This window comes from Diceros bicornis, chromosome 9 (genome assembly GCF_020826845.1).
Source record: "Diceros bicornis minor isolate mBicDic1 chromosome 9, mDicBic1.mat.cur, whole genome shotgun sequence".
Taxonomy (NCBI): Eukaryota; Metazoa; Chordata; class Mammalia; order Perissodactyla; family Rhinocerotidae; genus Diceros; species Diceros bicornis.
The window spans coordinates 20,050,765-20,067,924 of record NC_080748.1 but is presented as its reverse complement, the minus strand read 5'-3'; the positions used below and the strand labels follow the sequence as shown (position 1 = coordinate 20,067,924).

The 17,160-nt window shown below is 37.1% G+C and overlaps 1 protein-coding gene across 4 annotated transcripts in view; it reads left to right on the top strand.

Annotated features, from left to right (window-relative positions):
- Positions 1 to 17,160, top strand: part of TRPC4 (transient receptor potential cation channel subfamily C member 4) — a 222,152-nt gene that overhangs the window by 180,313 nt on the left and 24,679 nt on the right. For all 4 annotated transcript variants that reach the window (XM_058548051.1, XM_058548050.1, XM_058548052.1 and 1 more), the window contains exons 5-6: positions 413 to 552; positions 11,255 to 11,568. In XM_058548051.1, coding sequence (XP_058404034.1) covers positions 413 to 552; positions 11,255 to 11,568 — 454 coding nt within the window. The remainder of the gene's footprint in view (positions 1 to 412; positions 553 to 11,254; positions 11,569 to 17,160) is intronic.

Genomic DNA, 17,160 nt, shown 5'->3' with positions numbered 1-17,160 from the left:
GATACACTGTTTTCTCATGAATCTTTGAGTCATTTTGACTTGGGAGGAAAAATGTCTTAAAGTATTTGTTTATAAGTAAATGTTATGATATTTTCCATCAGAAAATTATATAGTTTTAGAGGAATTGCAGTTTGAGTCAAAAATTGCACATTCTTATGCATTTATCAAATGGATAAAAGAAAGTGAAGCTGCCCTAAGAGCATTCTCTACAATTAGCTGAGTGTCCTGAAAGTTTTAAAATCTGGCTGGTGCTCAATATTACTACCTATAAAAATAGATGTTGCATTTACTGTAACTATATACTCTCTTGCAGCTCCGAGATTCTATAATTCTTAAATTGTATATCTTTATCTCTGTTTTTAGTGATTTGATCGAAAAATCACACTTACAATGAATCTTTCTATAATTACAGGTTTTATATGGGGAGAAATTAAACAAATGTGGGATGGCGGACTTCAAGATTACATCCATGATTGGTGGAATCTAATGGATTTTGTGATGAACTCCTTATACTTAGCAACAATCTCCTTGAAAATTGTTGCATTTGTAAAGGTAACTATCGTTTATGTTGTTGGTAAAGCATAAGTTCTGATAAATATTGCTATACCTTCAATTGCTACTAATTTTATTAATAATGTTACCTGGAGCATTATCTGGTTGTGATCTTCATCAGCTCATGACTTTATTGTAGGCATAACAATACACAATTTATAGTCAAAAAATATTTTTTTTTTTGCTGAGGAAGATTCGCCTTGAGTTTACATCTGTTGCCAATCTTCCTCTTTCTGCTTAAGGAAGATTTGCCCTGAGCTAACATCTGTGCCAATCTTCCTCTATTTTGTATGTAGGTTGCCACCACAGCATGGCCACTGATAAGAGGTGTAGGTCTGTGCCTGGGAACCCAATCCTGGCTGCCAAGCAGAATGTGCCGAACTTAACCACTAGGCCATGGGGCCAGCCCCCAGAAAACAAATTTTAATAAACACTTAGAAGTTATCACCCAATTTTCTTGCATCTAAATTGAATGATGCCTCAAAATTATTAATAATAGCTGCTCTAGTTTTTAGTTCTTTTTATTTCTAATGAAATTCTACCTCAAACACTATTTAAATTTTGGCAACCAAAATCTATTTTTATCAGTTATAACTAACTGATAAAATTACATAGACAGATCAAAATATTACTCTTTCAAAGCATTGAAATGATCATTTCAGTTTAAACTAATATAGTTTGATATAATTAGAGCAGAATATAATTTCTTTCTCCTCATCCCATTCAGCATGACAATGCCTGAAATCTCGCACACCCATTACTCCCCCAGATTTTGTACAACATCAATCTTATCCCAAACCACATAATTTACATAAAACATTTTTGTTCTACAATAACAATTGGGATTATTTTGTACTTTGGGGGATGTTTTTCAAACCAATATATTATCGTCTCCTCCTTCCTCTTTCTTTTTCTTCCCTCTTTCCTTTTCTTTTTAAAAATTTTGTTTCAAAATGATTAGTGAATTAGTAAAAATAAAGAGTGTCTAATTGGACTTTACATGCATAATTCACGCAATTTAGTAATCTGAACTAGAAAATGCTATCATGTAGTTCAACTCTTATTCATTTTGTCTAGTTCTTAAAAAAAAGGCCTGCATCTCCTTGTGCAATGTTCAACTACGACAGGGTTAAAATTGCCCAAAGTTGGAAAGGCCGTAGTTTCCAAAATTTGTTCAATTAAAATGTTTCCAGTACTCACCAAAACATTAGGAAAAATCATTTTCTACCAATTTCATGGAAAGGAAGCTATGTTTTAAGAATGAAAACATAGTTTGGTAATTTTTCCTTTCTGCATTGAGGTTAATGCCCTTGAAGACTTTAGTAAGATAGCAGAAGGTTAAGAAGATCTCAACCAAGGAGGTTCTGCATCTACATAGGAGACAGTCTGTTTTTAAGTGCATATGTATCCACTTCCTCTTTCCTTTGTTATGATCCTTAAATATATCTATAAATTTGTTTTGCACAACTCTGCATTAAAAAGTAATAAATCTGTGTTTTGTGGCCCTATGCAGTTATAAAATTCTGGTATTATATGACCATAAGAGTTCTTCTCAAACTGTCAGGTGCATAAGAATCACCTGGAGAGATTCTAAATTAAAGGTATTAGGGATGGGCCTAAATTTGCATTTCTAACAAACTCCCAAGTCATGCTAATGTAGCTGGTCTAAAGGACGACACTTTGAAGAGTGGGCTATATAATTCTATTCAATAGTTTAGAGAAGTTCGGGATTAATTCCAAAAGGAGCCTCTCTCATATATTTCTTATATACAATATTTATACTAAGATACATAATATTTGTACATATTACATTATATGGTATTTACATATATTGCATATATATTTTCATATATAAGAACTCTGGTATATAGTGGGTGCAATTACATTAATGGATGCTTGTGGATTTTTTGCCTCTACGCTTTTAGATATGGGATTTGAATTTTCATAAATAATTGTAAATTCTTCATGTGAAACATCTATTTTAATATTAAAATGTAAATATTGTTCCTTATACTATACCAAGGGAAAATTTATATTTAAAATTAAGCTCACCCACCCCAAGTGACGAAGAAGAGGGAAAAGAGGGGGGAAAAGAGAGATGGAAAAATACACAGAAATTACCTTAGATGATGATGATGTAAATAACATGAAATCTTCAAGAAATATATAGTTTGCTTATGCATCTTGGTTAAGGAGAGTTCAGCTATTATTGTAAATATGAACTATGACATGTTCTTTTTGAATGATAAGTTTGTGTGACTAAAACTCGAGTTGCATGGGTAGTGTGTAATGGCATGCACCTCAGAGTCAGGTTTCCTGGGCTTGGTTCTTTCCTCCATCACTTATTAGTTGTGTGAACTTGACCCTGTTTCGTCACCTCTCTGCGTCTCATCTATAAAATAAGGAAAATTCATTTCCACTTTATGTTGTTGGTATGAGAAGTAAATGAGTTGATATATTTAAAGTGCCTGTTACAGAATAAACCCTCGGTAATGGTTTTTCTTCTTTCTCTTTTACTCCTGCCTCCTGCTCTGTCTTCAGATACTATGAACCTGCTGGACTTGCCTTTTGTAAGGTCTTTATTGTGACTCTTCATTTGCTTTATTCTAGTTGAAAAGGAGTTTGAGCTCTGGATCCACACTTGCCTTTACCACATGTAACCTGTGTGATTTGCGGCAAGTTATTTAATGCAGGCCTCAATTTTTTATCTGTTAAATGATGACGATAATCAGAAGAGCACTTACTTTGAGTGACTATGATGTCACGCTGACTTGTTGACTCTCTATCCATACCTATTTTTGTTCTATCATTCAATTTGTTTTTTCCCTGAGGAGGATTCACCCTGAGCTCACATCTGCTGCCAGTCTTCCTCTTTTTTTGCTTGAGGAAGATTAGCCCTGAGCCAACATCTGCGCCAGTCTTCCTCTATTTTGCGTGTGGGTCGCTGCCACAGCATGGCTGATGAGTGGTGTAGGTCTGCACCCAGGACCCAAACCCACGAACCCAGGCCACCAAAGCAGAGCATGCCAAACTTAAGCACTACGTCATGGGGCTGCCACTACCCTATCATTCAATTTTCATGCTAATTTTTAATACCTTATAACTTAGTATTTTAGGAAAAGCTGCCTTTTCTGTGTACAAAAATAGACTCTGCTATAAAAAAGGTAAACAGCCATTATGTGAGTCAGGTAACTAATTCAATCAATAAGAATTTAAGAGAGCACACTAAGAAATCAGCTTTTGATCTGGTTGCTGAGAATGCAAAGATGCCTGAGATATAGTCCCTGCTTTAAAGTAGTTCACAGTCAGGTGGAGGAAAGAGAAATGCATGTAAATAAGGATTTTACAGTGTGATAGGTCTACATCAGAGCATCAGGAAAGGAACTAAACTTTACTGGCAGCATCCTGGAAATATATAGAGGACAGAGTGAGTGTTCATGAACATGTACGAGCATGCCGGGAAGAAAAGACATGATGTGCAAAAGTCTGAGTATATAAAGGAGATCAGTATCTATGAGAGTTGATCCATGAAACAGGGGCAGAGAGAGGATGGAAAGGACTTTCCACTTTCTGCTATAGAATTTGGATTTTACTCTCTATGTAGAGAGGAGTCATTAATGAAATTTAGACAGAGAATGAGTCCAATCATGTTGAATGCCTAAAGTGGAACAGTGGACACAGGGGTGGCTAATAGAAGGTTGGATTTGAAAAAAAATTAGGAAGTAAGACCTACAAGATAGATGAGTTATTAATTACGAAGTATGGGGTGGATGTAATTATCCTGATGCCGCTTCCTGGTACATAGTAGGTTTTTAGCATAGTGCAGGCAAGATTATCAAAGAGTTATAACTGGGATCTCTCCTAGGATTGTACAGGTTCTACTGCCTTTCTGAGGGTCCATCAATGGGAGTGAAAATCCTGCCAGGGTCTTTCTGGACAAGCTATGGATCCAAACCAAAAGAAACCCTGTCAGCTCACAACAAGGGAAACCTTTCTGTGATCGGTCTGTCCGGAGGGAGAACCGTTTAGAATAGGTCTGACAGAGGGCCACCTTGCTTAATGGTTTCATCCTTTTGTAATTCATCCACCTGGAGGGAGTATCTTTTTAAAACACACACAAGTGGGGCCCTTCTAACCAAGGCCATGCTTTGGGCTCTGATCCACACTTTATATGAGTACTGCCTATACCACTCCCTACCTGTGTGATTTGGGGCACATTACTTAATCTATGCCTCAATTTTCTTACCTGTGAAAGGAAACTAATAATCAAATCCCGTAGAATGTTTGTGAAGATTAAATTAAAAAACACATTTAATGCCATAGAATAGAGCTTAGTACAAGCACTCAGTAGTTGTTTTTCATTTTTATGTACAATGAAATAGCATTATATTGTATAGACAAAGACAGAACAGAGAGATCTATGTGACTCAGTGGCCTCCTTACATGCAAGCCTTTGTGGTGCTTCCTGGAAAACCTTGATTCATTAGCATTTCGCAGCTCATGGATTGTGGCTTTTTTTTTTCTTTTTAATTTGCTCCTAATTCTCCAGAGGAAGGTATGTCAGTCATTCTCTCATCTCACTGTGTATGAAGTGTGAATACAGAGCTCGTTGATGCCTGGGCACACTTGTAAATGTTACTGTAACTTCATTAGGGCTGGTTTCCCCCTCAATATTACCCAGCCCTTTCTCCATATGTACAACTTATCTCTTATATTTATCTTCAGTCTTTTAGCAGAAATGATTAATTTCCTATGCCTCTTCCACTGTGTAATTTAAATAATATTTTCAAAAATCAAAATTATTATGAATAAGAACACTTATTTTAACAGTCATGATGGATGTTTTTCATAGCAACATTCTTCTAAATAGTTCTAAGTATATATCTCATTGATCCTTCCTAGTTTTATCAGCTAGAAAGGTGGCAAATATTGTTTCCATTTCACAAATGCTGTAACTGTAGAGTACTCTCCAAATTTTGGGATTTTCTAAATATTCTTTAGTTTTATGGCAGAGAACTTCAGAGATCTGAATCCTAATTGTTTAATCGAGTATTGTCTACCACAGGAGAAAACCAAGTGCCTTCCTATTGTCTTTCACTAATTATCTAACCAACTGGTAGAAAGGGAAAGGTTTTCACTTTATAAATCAGACAGTAAAACCAGTATATATAATTTTCTACTTAATCTAATATGACAAATATTTTCATTTTGCATCAATTTAATTTTTACTTATTTTGATTCATTACTTGACTTTATAAGTATGCATCAGAGTCTACAGAGGACATAAAGATGAACTAATGTTACTGCCCAAAGGGGGTCTTCTGCCCCCCGCAAGACAAGCCAATAGTCAAGAGGCAAGGAGGTAGGAGAGAAAGGACTATTTATTACAGCTTGCTAGCAAGGGGCAAGATGGCCGACTAATGTCCAAAAAAAAGCCATCTTACAGAACAAAGACTACAGGCCAGTTATATATGGGGCTGGTCTCTGGGTGGGGGAGGCAGCTGGTCTCCAGGTGGGGACATCCATCTGATCTCCAGGTGGAGGCAGACATCTGGTCTTAGTACCTGGCAGTTTTTTGTTTTACTGGATATGCATCAGAGACCAGAGCAACGCCCTACACCCTGATCTTTCAGTTGTCATTTATGATGGCTATCAGCATAGACTCTGCCCAGGGGTCATCACATTCCTAAGGAACTCAAAAGAACAAAGTTATTGACTTATTGCAGCTTGGAGGGGCCATAAAATCCACAGAGCATGTCTGGGCTGGTTAATCAGAGGTCATTCAAAGTTACAATACAGTTTCTTTTCTACAATGTGGCTTCCCTTATGTTAACTTTGTGTTGAGTGGGTATCACTAATATATATTTTCCTATATTGAAGGAACTTATGATCCAATATTATGATTGGATTCATCTTCCTTTCTTAACACTTCTGCTAAGAACTTCATGACATGGCACCAACTTCTTCTCAGACTCTTCACTATTCCCAAACCCTCCATATTCCAGCTATATTAAGATACTCACATTTCTACAAATTATCCCCCTTTTCTAACAACACACTTTTTGATTCGTCACCCTAGAATAATTTTTGAGCTCCTATCATATATAAAGCATTCTACTAGATGTCTAGTACCTAAAATCATTAGACAAACCTCCCAGCATGGAAAACTGACAAGTAATACAAAGGCGAATATTCTACTATACAGGTCTGCCAAAGGAGCAGTTCTCTTAAAAAGAATCTGAATAGAAATGAAGGCTTAGGGCAAAACCAAACTACGGTAGGTTTAGCCTAGAAAGAAAAAACTCGAGCGAAAAAGGAAAACAGGAATTGATGGTCCTAGAAAAGCTATAGGTGTGTAGGGTAGCTCTCTCTCTCTCTCTCTCTCTCTCTCAGGGATTATTCTACAACATGGAGCTACCAGCTCTGGTCAGCAGAATCTTTGTGTCCACTCATCTGCAGTCAAAGAGTACTTCTCAAAGGAAGGATTAGCATTGTTTAATGTCTGTCTTCTTCACTATATTGTAAACCCATATGGCACGAACTAGATCTTGTCTGATCAAGGTGATGCACCTGAAGATAATGCCTGACACAGAGTAAGCCCCTCGACATATATTTGATGAATGAGTAATAGCTGAAGAATCAAAATAATTAGAATTTAAATCCATTCTAGACAAAGGCCAGGTATTGGTAGAAAGGCATTTTGGTGAGAATGAGAGGGTAATTAGGGGAATTACCACTACTAAAAGTTTGAGCCAGAGCATTAAGTACCTAATTAGGGACAAGTGGCAGGTCAATCTCGGAAGGAAGTCAAGACTCAAATTCCATGACTTGTTGGGAAACAAGAATTTCATCTTGAGGACAATGCAGAGTCATTGAAGAACATTAAGCAAAATGTGAGATGGTCTGATGGGCCCTTTTACAAGATGATTATGGAGGAAACGGATGATTGTACAGATAAGGTTCAAGGCAGGAAGAGCAGTTAGGAGGCTATTATAGTAATTTCTCTGTGAAATAGCAAAACTCTTTTCAGACAGTGAGGATACTAATGAAGAGGAGTAAGTAATATAGATGAGATTTGAGTTTAGAGGCTGGGAATTTGGAAAGGAAGACTCTAGGATCAACCTCAAATTCTGCCTTGGGTGATTTGCTGCCATCCACTAAGATCAGAAAGTGTAAGTGGAGAGAGAGTTTGAGGATGAAAAGATGATGAGTTCTATTTTTGGCATGTGAGTTTGAGATGACTATAAGATATCCAAGTGGAAAAGTCAACAAGGCAGTAGAATGTAAAATATGACTGTAAAGTGAGGAGTCTGGGCTGGAGATGTAAAACTGAGAGTCATCAGCACATAACTGACAGTTGATAGCATAGAAGACATCCAGGGAGAGTAAGTAGAATGAGAAGCGAAGAGGCTTGAGGAGAAAACTCAACATTTAAGGGGCAGGAGAGAAAGAGGAAGCTGCAAAGGACACTGAGAGGAGGCAGCGCAAATGGTTGGAGGCAAACACGCAAAGATGAAGAGCGAATATAGATTTTGTGGATAATTTTTAGAAAATAGAGCCAAAGAAAAATTTTAAATTGAAATTAATCTTTTAATTCCTAATAATAGGTGTGAAAAATGCATTTAATAACTGAATAATTATAATTTTTCTCTACAAATTTAAAAACACCAGGGTTTGTAAGAATTTTGAAAATTGCTTTGTAAAACAATGCATCTACTTGAAAACCTAAGTAAATGTATATGTGAATGACAGGAAAAAAATTAAAAAGCAAAATTTAAAAGAATGAAATCAAGAGATAATTACTAAATGTTTATATCTCCATTCTTGACAGGAAACAAGGTTTCTGGATCAGAAAATAGACAAATTGTTTACTTATATAACAATCTTAACAACAATTCCCCATGCCCCAATCCCCCACAGGGTGACAGATGAGAGCCACATGTACCCTTTGCACACAGGAATTTGCACACGGGAGAGGAACTGGGAAATTATGAATCTCAGAGCTCGTATAGTACAGCTGTGCCAGATGCCCATCTTCCCCCTGGAGAAGGGGAGCAAGAGACCTTAACTTTCTAAAGTAAACAAATTTTCTCTGGGGATAGAAAGGTCCCCAGGTTTATTATCCTGAGAGTGTAAGCAGATGGCTCCACGGGAGATGTTTCTAAATCAGGAATTCTCTATCTTTAACTTCCAAGGCTTGTTTCCCATTCAACATCCTTTAGCCCAGACTCCAGTAATATTTTGCTCAGGAAGCTCTGACCATGCATAAATGTAAACGTATTCGTGGAGCATTGTTTCCCAACAATTACCAGAAGCGCTAGACTCTGAAGCAGACTTGGGTCAATATACTGGGGCAGAATCTAACATCTCATGATTTGTAAAATGGAAAACCTTCCTCTTATGATTCCTCTTACGAGTCCCAGCTGAGAAAATTTGCTAAGAAGGGTTCTGAAGTACAGTAGGCCAATGGTAGAGCTGGAGTCAATCACCATGTGATGATGGATTCTACATCCAACTGCCTCCAACTGGCTGTGAAAACTAGAACAAGGAACGGCATCTCCACTAGATTCCATACCATCAGAGGACCCTTAAAGCTTAAACAATGTGTCAGTCTATTCATCCTGGCCCCATCAGCTCCAGACAGAATTTACCACTTTCTCTTCTTTCTTCCCACAGCACTTTGTGTTAATATCTGAGAGCATTTTTATTATAATTAGTTGTCCCTGTCATCCTCACTGGACTATGAATACTTGATGGGAGAAAACGTTTCTTGAGCGTCTGTTACATGCAGGGCATTGTGTTAAACATTGTGAGAAATTTACTGTTTCATATTTTGTACATTTTGAGATATGGTCCTGAACCATATTAGGTTAAAAAAAGAGAGAAATATATAATTAGCCATCAACAGAGGGGGAGATGTTCTGTACTTAAATATGTGTGTCTTTTAAGAGAAGTGAGAAAAGGAAGATGAATGTGATCTTAGTCTTTGGAGGAAAAGGTGACATAATATATGGAGGGGACCAAATGGAGAGAATTAGGTTGTGTTTGCTACTGCAAACTCTCGCTCTGATACTTGTTATAATGAACAAAAAAAAATCTTAAATTTTTGTTTTTATTTCTGTATCTTCAATCATTAGCTATTTTATGCTGAAGCTATGTGTGAGAATGTTCAAGAACAGCTATCAGGATTTAAAAATAGAAAATAATTTCCTTCTAGTTCAAACTTGATTGTTTTAAATTGTCACTCAAGCAAGAGTCCGAGTGTTGAACAAAATCAGGAGCTTGTGATGTATTTTCTCCTCAGGGAGATTGAAAAATACCATGTATTAGTTTCAAGAGAAATAATTAACATTTGTAAAGGTCTTTGGTATAAAATGCAATATTAAAAGAATGGAAATATTCTGACGGGACTCATACAGAAGTAAAGTTTTTTTCCTGACATGATCATTAGGAAAAAGATGCAATTGTCTAGACATATTTTTTAGTGATGTGTATGAAGAAGAGAATTCAATTTATTGTTCAATTCTTATACGGGTTTAATTATAGGTTTTCACACTGCAATATTTCAAAGAGCAAATTTGACCGTTTTTTTTGTGTGTGTGTGAGGAGATCAGCCCTGTGCTAATATCTGCCAATCCTCCTCTTTTTTTTTTGCTAAGGAAGACTGGCCCTGGGCTAACATCCATGCCCATCTTCCTCTACTTTATATGGGACACCGCCACAGCATGGCTTGCCAAGTAGTGCATTGGTGCACGCCCGGGATCCGAACTGGCGAAGCCCAGGCCGCCACAGCGGAGCCTGTGCACTTAACGGCTTGCGCCACTGGGCCGGCCCCTAAATTTGACCCTTTTTTAAAAAAAGGATACAAATTTACCTCAATAGTACAAAGGATAAATTTCATTGTGCTCTTTATAGAGCTGAATAATATCAAGATAATTCAAAGCTGACATTTTAATTAACTAAGTCTTACTTTGTAAATAATTGCTGGTCAAAGTTTAATGGAGCAAATATTTTTTTCTCAAATCACGTATTTTATCTAATTAAGGAATGTTCAGATAAATATCACATTTTCTACCTATTAAATATAAAAAATTAGCAATTCATAGATTTCTAAGTTAGATTTTATTTAGGATATAACAAATACAAAACATTAATGGTTATGCCCATATTGGTCATTACTATTTCAGCGGCAATGGACTACTACTTCCACTCATTTATATGTAATTTGTATCCTACATGCATTCCTCTAGAATAGGCGTGTGTGTCAAATATGGTAAGTAAAGCTATTGGTTCTTTTGTTCAAAATTTAGTAGTTTTCCTTTATAATGTAGTTTTCTTTGTTATTATGATATTGCTATCTTTTCCCAATATAAAATCAGATGCTTTTTCCTATGTAACATTTTCCTTTTCTTTTTTTAAAGTTCCATTGGAAAGGTCAAGGAAAGATGTAATTCACATCTTAACAAATACCACAGCTGACAAGGACAGACCAGAAAGGCCACTTGGATTAAAGTTCCTAAGTTATAAACTACTTTAATAAATCCTTATCTTTGTATAGATTAGTATTGCTGCCACTATCTTGGAGGACATTAGCTTCCTGACAATAGGCTGGATCTACCTGAAAAAGCATCCTGGCCTGACCTTGACATCTTCATATATATGTGTTGGTTTTATTTTCCCTTTGTTTCTCTCTTTTCTCCAGTACAGTGCTCTTAATCCACGAGAATCTTGGGACATGTGGCACCCCACTCTGGTGGCTGAAGCTTTATTTGCTATTGCAAACATCTTCAGTTCCCTGCGGCTGATCTCACTGTTTACGGCAAATTCTCACCTGGGACCTCTGCAAATATCTCTGGGAAGAATGCTCCTGGACATTTTGAAGTTTCTATTCATATACTGCCTCGTGTTGCTAGCATTTGCAAATGGCCTGAATCAACTATACTTCTATTATGAAGAAACAAAAGGGTTAAGCTGCAAAGGCATAAGATGTGAAAAGCAGAATAACGCATTTTCAACGTAAGTGGAACAGACATTTCTACTGGTAATGTTGGACAGAATTTAGAGTGTATTACATTATGAATTTGAACTGTGACAAGTGGTTGCAAAGAAAATTGTGCTTAATGCAGGAAACAGAATTAACATGGCTTTGAATACAAATGGATCTTTCTGACATTAAAAAAATGTCCAGTACATTTAAGTTTTAGTAAAATGGTCTTTTCTTTTAAATGACCTCATATAAAGGAAAACTATATATACTGTTTTAAAACGTGGAATAAAAAGGAAACCTGTGTCCTATTGACAGCTTACAAACACATTACAAGATAGAATATATGAATAACCAATCATGTAAGAAAATCCAAGTGCTTTTCAATCTTTCCTCATGTGTTTTCCAGATACTAAAGTTCCTTCACATGTCTCTTTCATTCTCTAGGTCCCTACACAAAAATCTAAGAATGTAGAAATAATCCGAATAGAAACCCAAGACTAACGTAGGCCATTATTGTTATGCACACAAAACTCTCTGTGCCCTTACACCTGATGAGCAGTAGGCCTCGTCCAGCGTCAACCTCTGGTGATTCTCACAACCAGGTTTGCTGACAGCATAGGTTCATGACCACCGTGTGTGATGCTCACACAGTCCTCATAGAATACACCTGTACATATGTGTCCATTTCCTTCCCAATGTGATAAATAGTTAATTAGCAGAAGAATGAAGAAGTCAGGTGATTTTCCTCTGCACAGTAACCACATGTGAATACATGGTCATTTTGTAGGTGACTTGAAAAGTCAGACCCTATTCATGGGCCATTATAGACTTTTATGTAATATGAGAGAGTAAAATAATTTTTCACGTGGGAGAAAATCAATAACTTCACATAAACTAAATCACTTATGGTTAAAACATTCTTGCAGGTTCAAGTCTATATCTGTTTTATCTTTGATCTCCATGTTTAAAACTCCATTTTAATTCATCGACATCTGTTTATTTGCACATAAAATTTTAATCTCAGCCTTAACTGCCTCGAACCTTTTTGGGAGTAGGTTTAATACAAACCATGACTCATAAAGAAACAGAAAGTCCCAACTTGCCCTTGCCATGTCATCCCTTGCTCCCGTCCTCTTTATTCTTCTGTGCTGAAAGAGGAGTTCTCCAGCCCTACCAGGTTGCTCAGGCTTGTCGTCTTCGCCATGCGCTTTTCTAACCCTGGACAGGAGGGATTCAGTGAAACCCTTTGCAGTAATGTCCTCGTGACTAGCATGGCCTTGGATTGTGTCTCAGTTTCGATATCTGAACTTATCATCTTTCCCTACACATTTGTGATCCTTGACTTGGCAATTTGCACTTGGTAACTAAGACTAGAGACTTAAAATGGTCAGATCCCACCAACTTCCCCCCTCATAGACTGTAATTCTGCCTCAAACAAACTTCCTGGATATTGTTAGTCTGCTGACTGGCCTCTTGGATTTCTGATGGAGAGAACTTTTGCACACTCAGTCTTTCACAGCTCCCTTGTTACTCTGTATTGTGTGCCCTGATGCAAACTGCTTGCCAAGACCACCCCATCTATGTCTGTTGCCGTATCCTTCTGATTCCATGCTTCGTCTTGCAGAAAGACCTTCCACATAGTACCTACAACTGAGTTACTTCCAAGGTCTTCTTGAATTCAGGGAACAGCTCTGGTTCCAAGACCCAAGCCCTTCTCAGACATAGGATTCATCTGCAGTTAACCAGGTTATACCTAACCCCATGTTAATTCATGATCCCTAAGATTCCCAGGAATTCCCTTGCCCTGTTCCTGGTTTCATGGTAAATGATTACATATTACAAACTAATTTTAAGAGGATGGCAGAGAAGCCTGATGGAAAATGTCTAATATAAATTGTATTGTAAAAGCAAATGTATTGAATTGCTTGGATTATGTATTATTTTTGTGTATCCATACCAATGATTTCTTCTATTATCAGGAAAAGCAACAGATGATTGCATATCTTAACTATTATAGACCCAAATCATTCAACCCAAATAAATCAGGTGTTCTACTTGAATTTTTTCCAGATAATGAAATGTAAATCGGCAAGCAGCAATTCATTTTTGCTCACAGTTATTAAGAAACTAAAAACTACATTAATAACTCCTAGTATTATTAATGCCCTAGAATGTACAGGATGTACTAGGCAGGCGTAAGTCAGCTGTCCCTTGATGACCCTTTTTCAGCATAATGGTTACCAATCACTGTGATGGGTTGTCCAGTTTTGCCCCCAGGGCTTCTGCTCTATAGCTTACTTATTGCTGTGTTTTTGTGGGTCTTCAACTTTCTTTTTTTAATTCTGTAACTTCCATAAATTTCAAGCTCTTTTTTTTAATACCCACCATCTCAGAGATCTTATTCTATACGAGGATTAAAAAGCACAGTAGCTCATGTAAAGTACCTAACATCGTGCCTGTCATATAATGTGATAAAAAAAGTCAGCTACTCTCCTTCTTTTTATCATTAGTAGTAGAGTATTATCTCTTACCTGCATCTCACATGGTTCCTCTCTATTTCTGCTTCACTCAGGGTACAAATGTACACTGAACCCTGAGTTGCCCAGTAGTGGGAGTAGCTACCACTCCTGTCTCTCTCCTTCCTTTCATCCAAGCAACACTGAAAAGAAATCAAGACAAGAAACCTTGTTTTCTTGCTTTTTATTCATTCTTCATCCAGTTGCAATTTGGCTGCTGCTTCCATCACTCCACTAAAACTACTCTAGAAAATAGCTAGAGCCTCCACATCACCACTGTCAATGGACATTGATCTCTATCTTATTTATGTGTCTGCATCATTTGATCCTCTTTAACACTTTCATTTTTTGAAATCTTATCCTCTTTTAATTTCAATATTACTGTGTTTTTACACTTCACCTGTTTCTTCTCTAATTTTTCTTACTTTACTCTGATAATTATATTTTAGTTATTGCTTTTAAATAGTGGTCTGCCTTAGCAACTATCCTCAGACCCTGTTACAATATCCTTGTGAAAATTCATCTCTGCTTATGGATTTGGCCCCATATGTCTAAGAGATGACTCCTATATTCATATCACCAGCACAGATGTCTCCCCAAGATCTGTGGGTCCAACTGCCTTTTGGATACCTTTCCAAGCATATCTCCTAAAAATTTACACCCAATCAAAGAAAACTCATCCGAGTCTCTCTCAAAACTTATTCTTCCTCCTCCTCGACTCCTGTTCTTAGTCAATGCCACCACAACCCACCCAGAAACTTAATACTAGATCCTCCTTCCTCCCACCCCCTCCACACGCAGTCAATCAATAAATGTCTGTTCCTGCTCTTTGCCATCCCAGTGCTATCTTGCCTTGCTCACTTCCCATGCCTAAGGCCAAGTTCCCTTGCCCCTGGGCTTTGCCTTCCTTCATATGTTTCCCATCCTGTTGCCTGAGTGATCTTTCTGAACTGAAATCTTGACACTCCTCTGTTTTAAGTATCAAAATGATTTTTCATTCCTTACTGGATACAGCCAAATTCCTTAGCGTGACATACCGGGTCCTTCAATGACCTGCCCCTTGCTTCCTTTGCAAGCCTCATCTTTTTCCATTCCCCGATAACAATTTACTCTTCAACATTTTCTAATAGGTTATCAATCCCCAAATATGTCATATTCTTCTGTCTTCCCAGAATGCCCTGTTTTGCCCTCCCACTTGGCAAAATTTTATTCTGTTTTCCAAAACTTACCCCAGCTGTACCTTTTCCAGGATGCCTTTCCTGATCCCCTGCTGACCGTGAGCTCCCAGTGGGCACAGACTATGGTCTGTCTTCTAGTCTCTCCACACATGTTCCTACCACCACAGGGACCCTTCTTCCTGCTCTTTTCATATTTTCAGGTTCTTTCATCTTTAACATGGGAAGAACCACATGTCACTAAAAGAAACCAAATGTTTAGTCACCAAAATTATGCTACATATATTTTTAAGCTAACAGTCTCTGGGTAAGTGACTCTCCTATGAAGAGAGGGCCATGGGCTTTGTGACAGATATTGTCTCATTAAGAAAAGCCCTTTTATGTTTATTGGCACTGTATTTCATGTAATCAGCCCTGATTACATGAAATGTAATCAGCCAATTAAGGTCATACTTTGTTTTAGTATTACATTATTCCTTATAAACTAAGAATAAAATATGCAAACGTGTCATATTAATTTATGTTTCCCGATAGTTTTAGTCTCAAGGGATAAAGGAAAACCTCAGTTGTGGAATTCATTACCTTTTTACTTGTTCGCTTTCTCTAGTGGTAAGTATTTAACTAGGGAACAAGCTAATTTTTTTTTTTTTTTTTTTTTTGTGAGGAGATCAGCCGTGTGCTAACATCCGCCAATCCTCCTCTTTTTTTTTTTTTTGCTGAGGAAGACGGCCCTGGGCTAACATCTGTGCCCATCTTCCTCCACTTTATATGGGACGCTGCCACAGCATGGCTTGCCAAGCAGTGCATCAGTGCGCGCCCGGGATCCGAACCAGTGAACCCCGGGCCGCCGCAGCGGAGCGCGCGCACTTAACCGCTTGCGCCACCGGGCCGGCCCCGGGAACAAGCTAATTTTTAAAAGTGGCAATTGAGAAATTGAGCAAGAGACAAAATGTTATCTGTAGAAAGGCAAAACTATAGCCTCACCCCATAGAAATTGCCAGGTTTTAGTCTTCAACCGGGGTTTTATGCTAAGTGTCATTTAATTTACCGTGGCATTATTCTGGAAAGTTTTTAGTCCTTATTACACCATAGAGTTAGGAAAATAGATGTCACATAAAAGCAGTCTGAGATGTGGTGCAGCTAATGACTCTTCAATTTGGGGACAACGTGGTTATCAATAGATTTGAGAATCACTAATTATGAAAACATTTCTAAAAGCAATGGCTTTGAAATATTAACCTAGATTAATTTTTTAAAAATCCATATGATAAAAAAATAATTAACTTAGAAAGACCAAGGTCTCGATAGCAGGGTCTTAATTCATCTAAGAATTAAATACATTTTAGTTAAGTGGAACTATTCTGCAAATCTCACTTCAGATTCGTTCCACTGGAAAAAGGAACAGAAAACAAATAAGAATGAAATCCAGAGTTATCACAAAACATTGTCTTATTTTAATTTTTCTCCCTTTCAAATTCTAATTAAAATGTAATTTTGCCAAAGGGTTTGCTAATATTTCCTAATAATTAGTGGTTCTTATTTAGACAGAAGTAAATCAGTATTCTTTAACCATAACAATCCATTTATTGTATATTACTGTTTTTATTCGAACATTAAAAAAAATCTGTTATGGGATGTGTGTGGCAACATTTTATATAATTTATTATATCATTTACGTAACTTCTAGCTCTCTCTGAACTGTTGTTGATGTCAGGAGAAAACTGGCTGAATTCTATTTGTATATTCACAGTAAGAATATACACTATTTAGAAAGGAAAAACAAAAGCATTTCACATTAAATCCAGATGACACTATCATTAATTTTAGAAATTGCCCTTCAAGTCACCAAAAATAAAGAACTCATGGCTTTGGGTCAAATTTACTTTTCTCCTGAGAAAGTTTTCAAAGAATAAATTTTAGTGACCTTTGC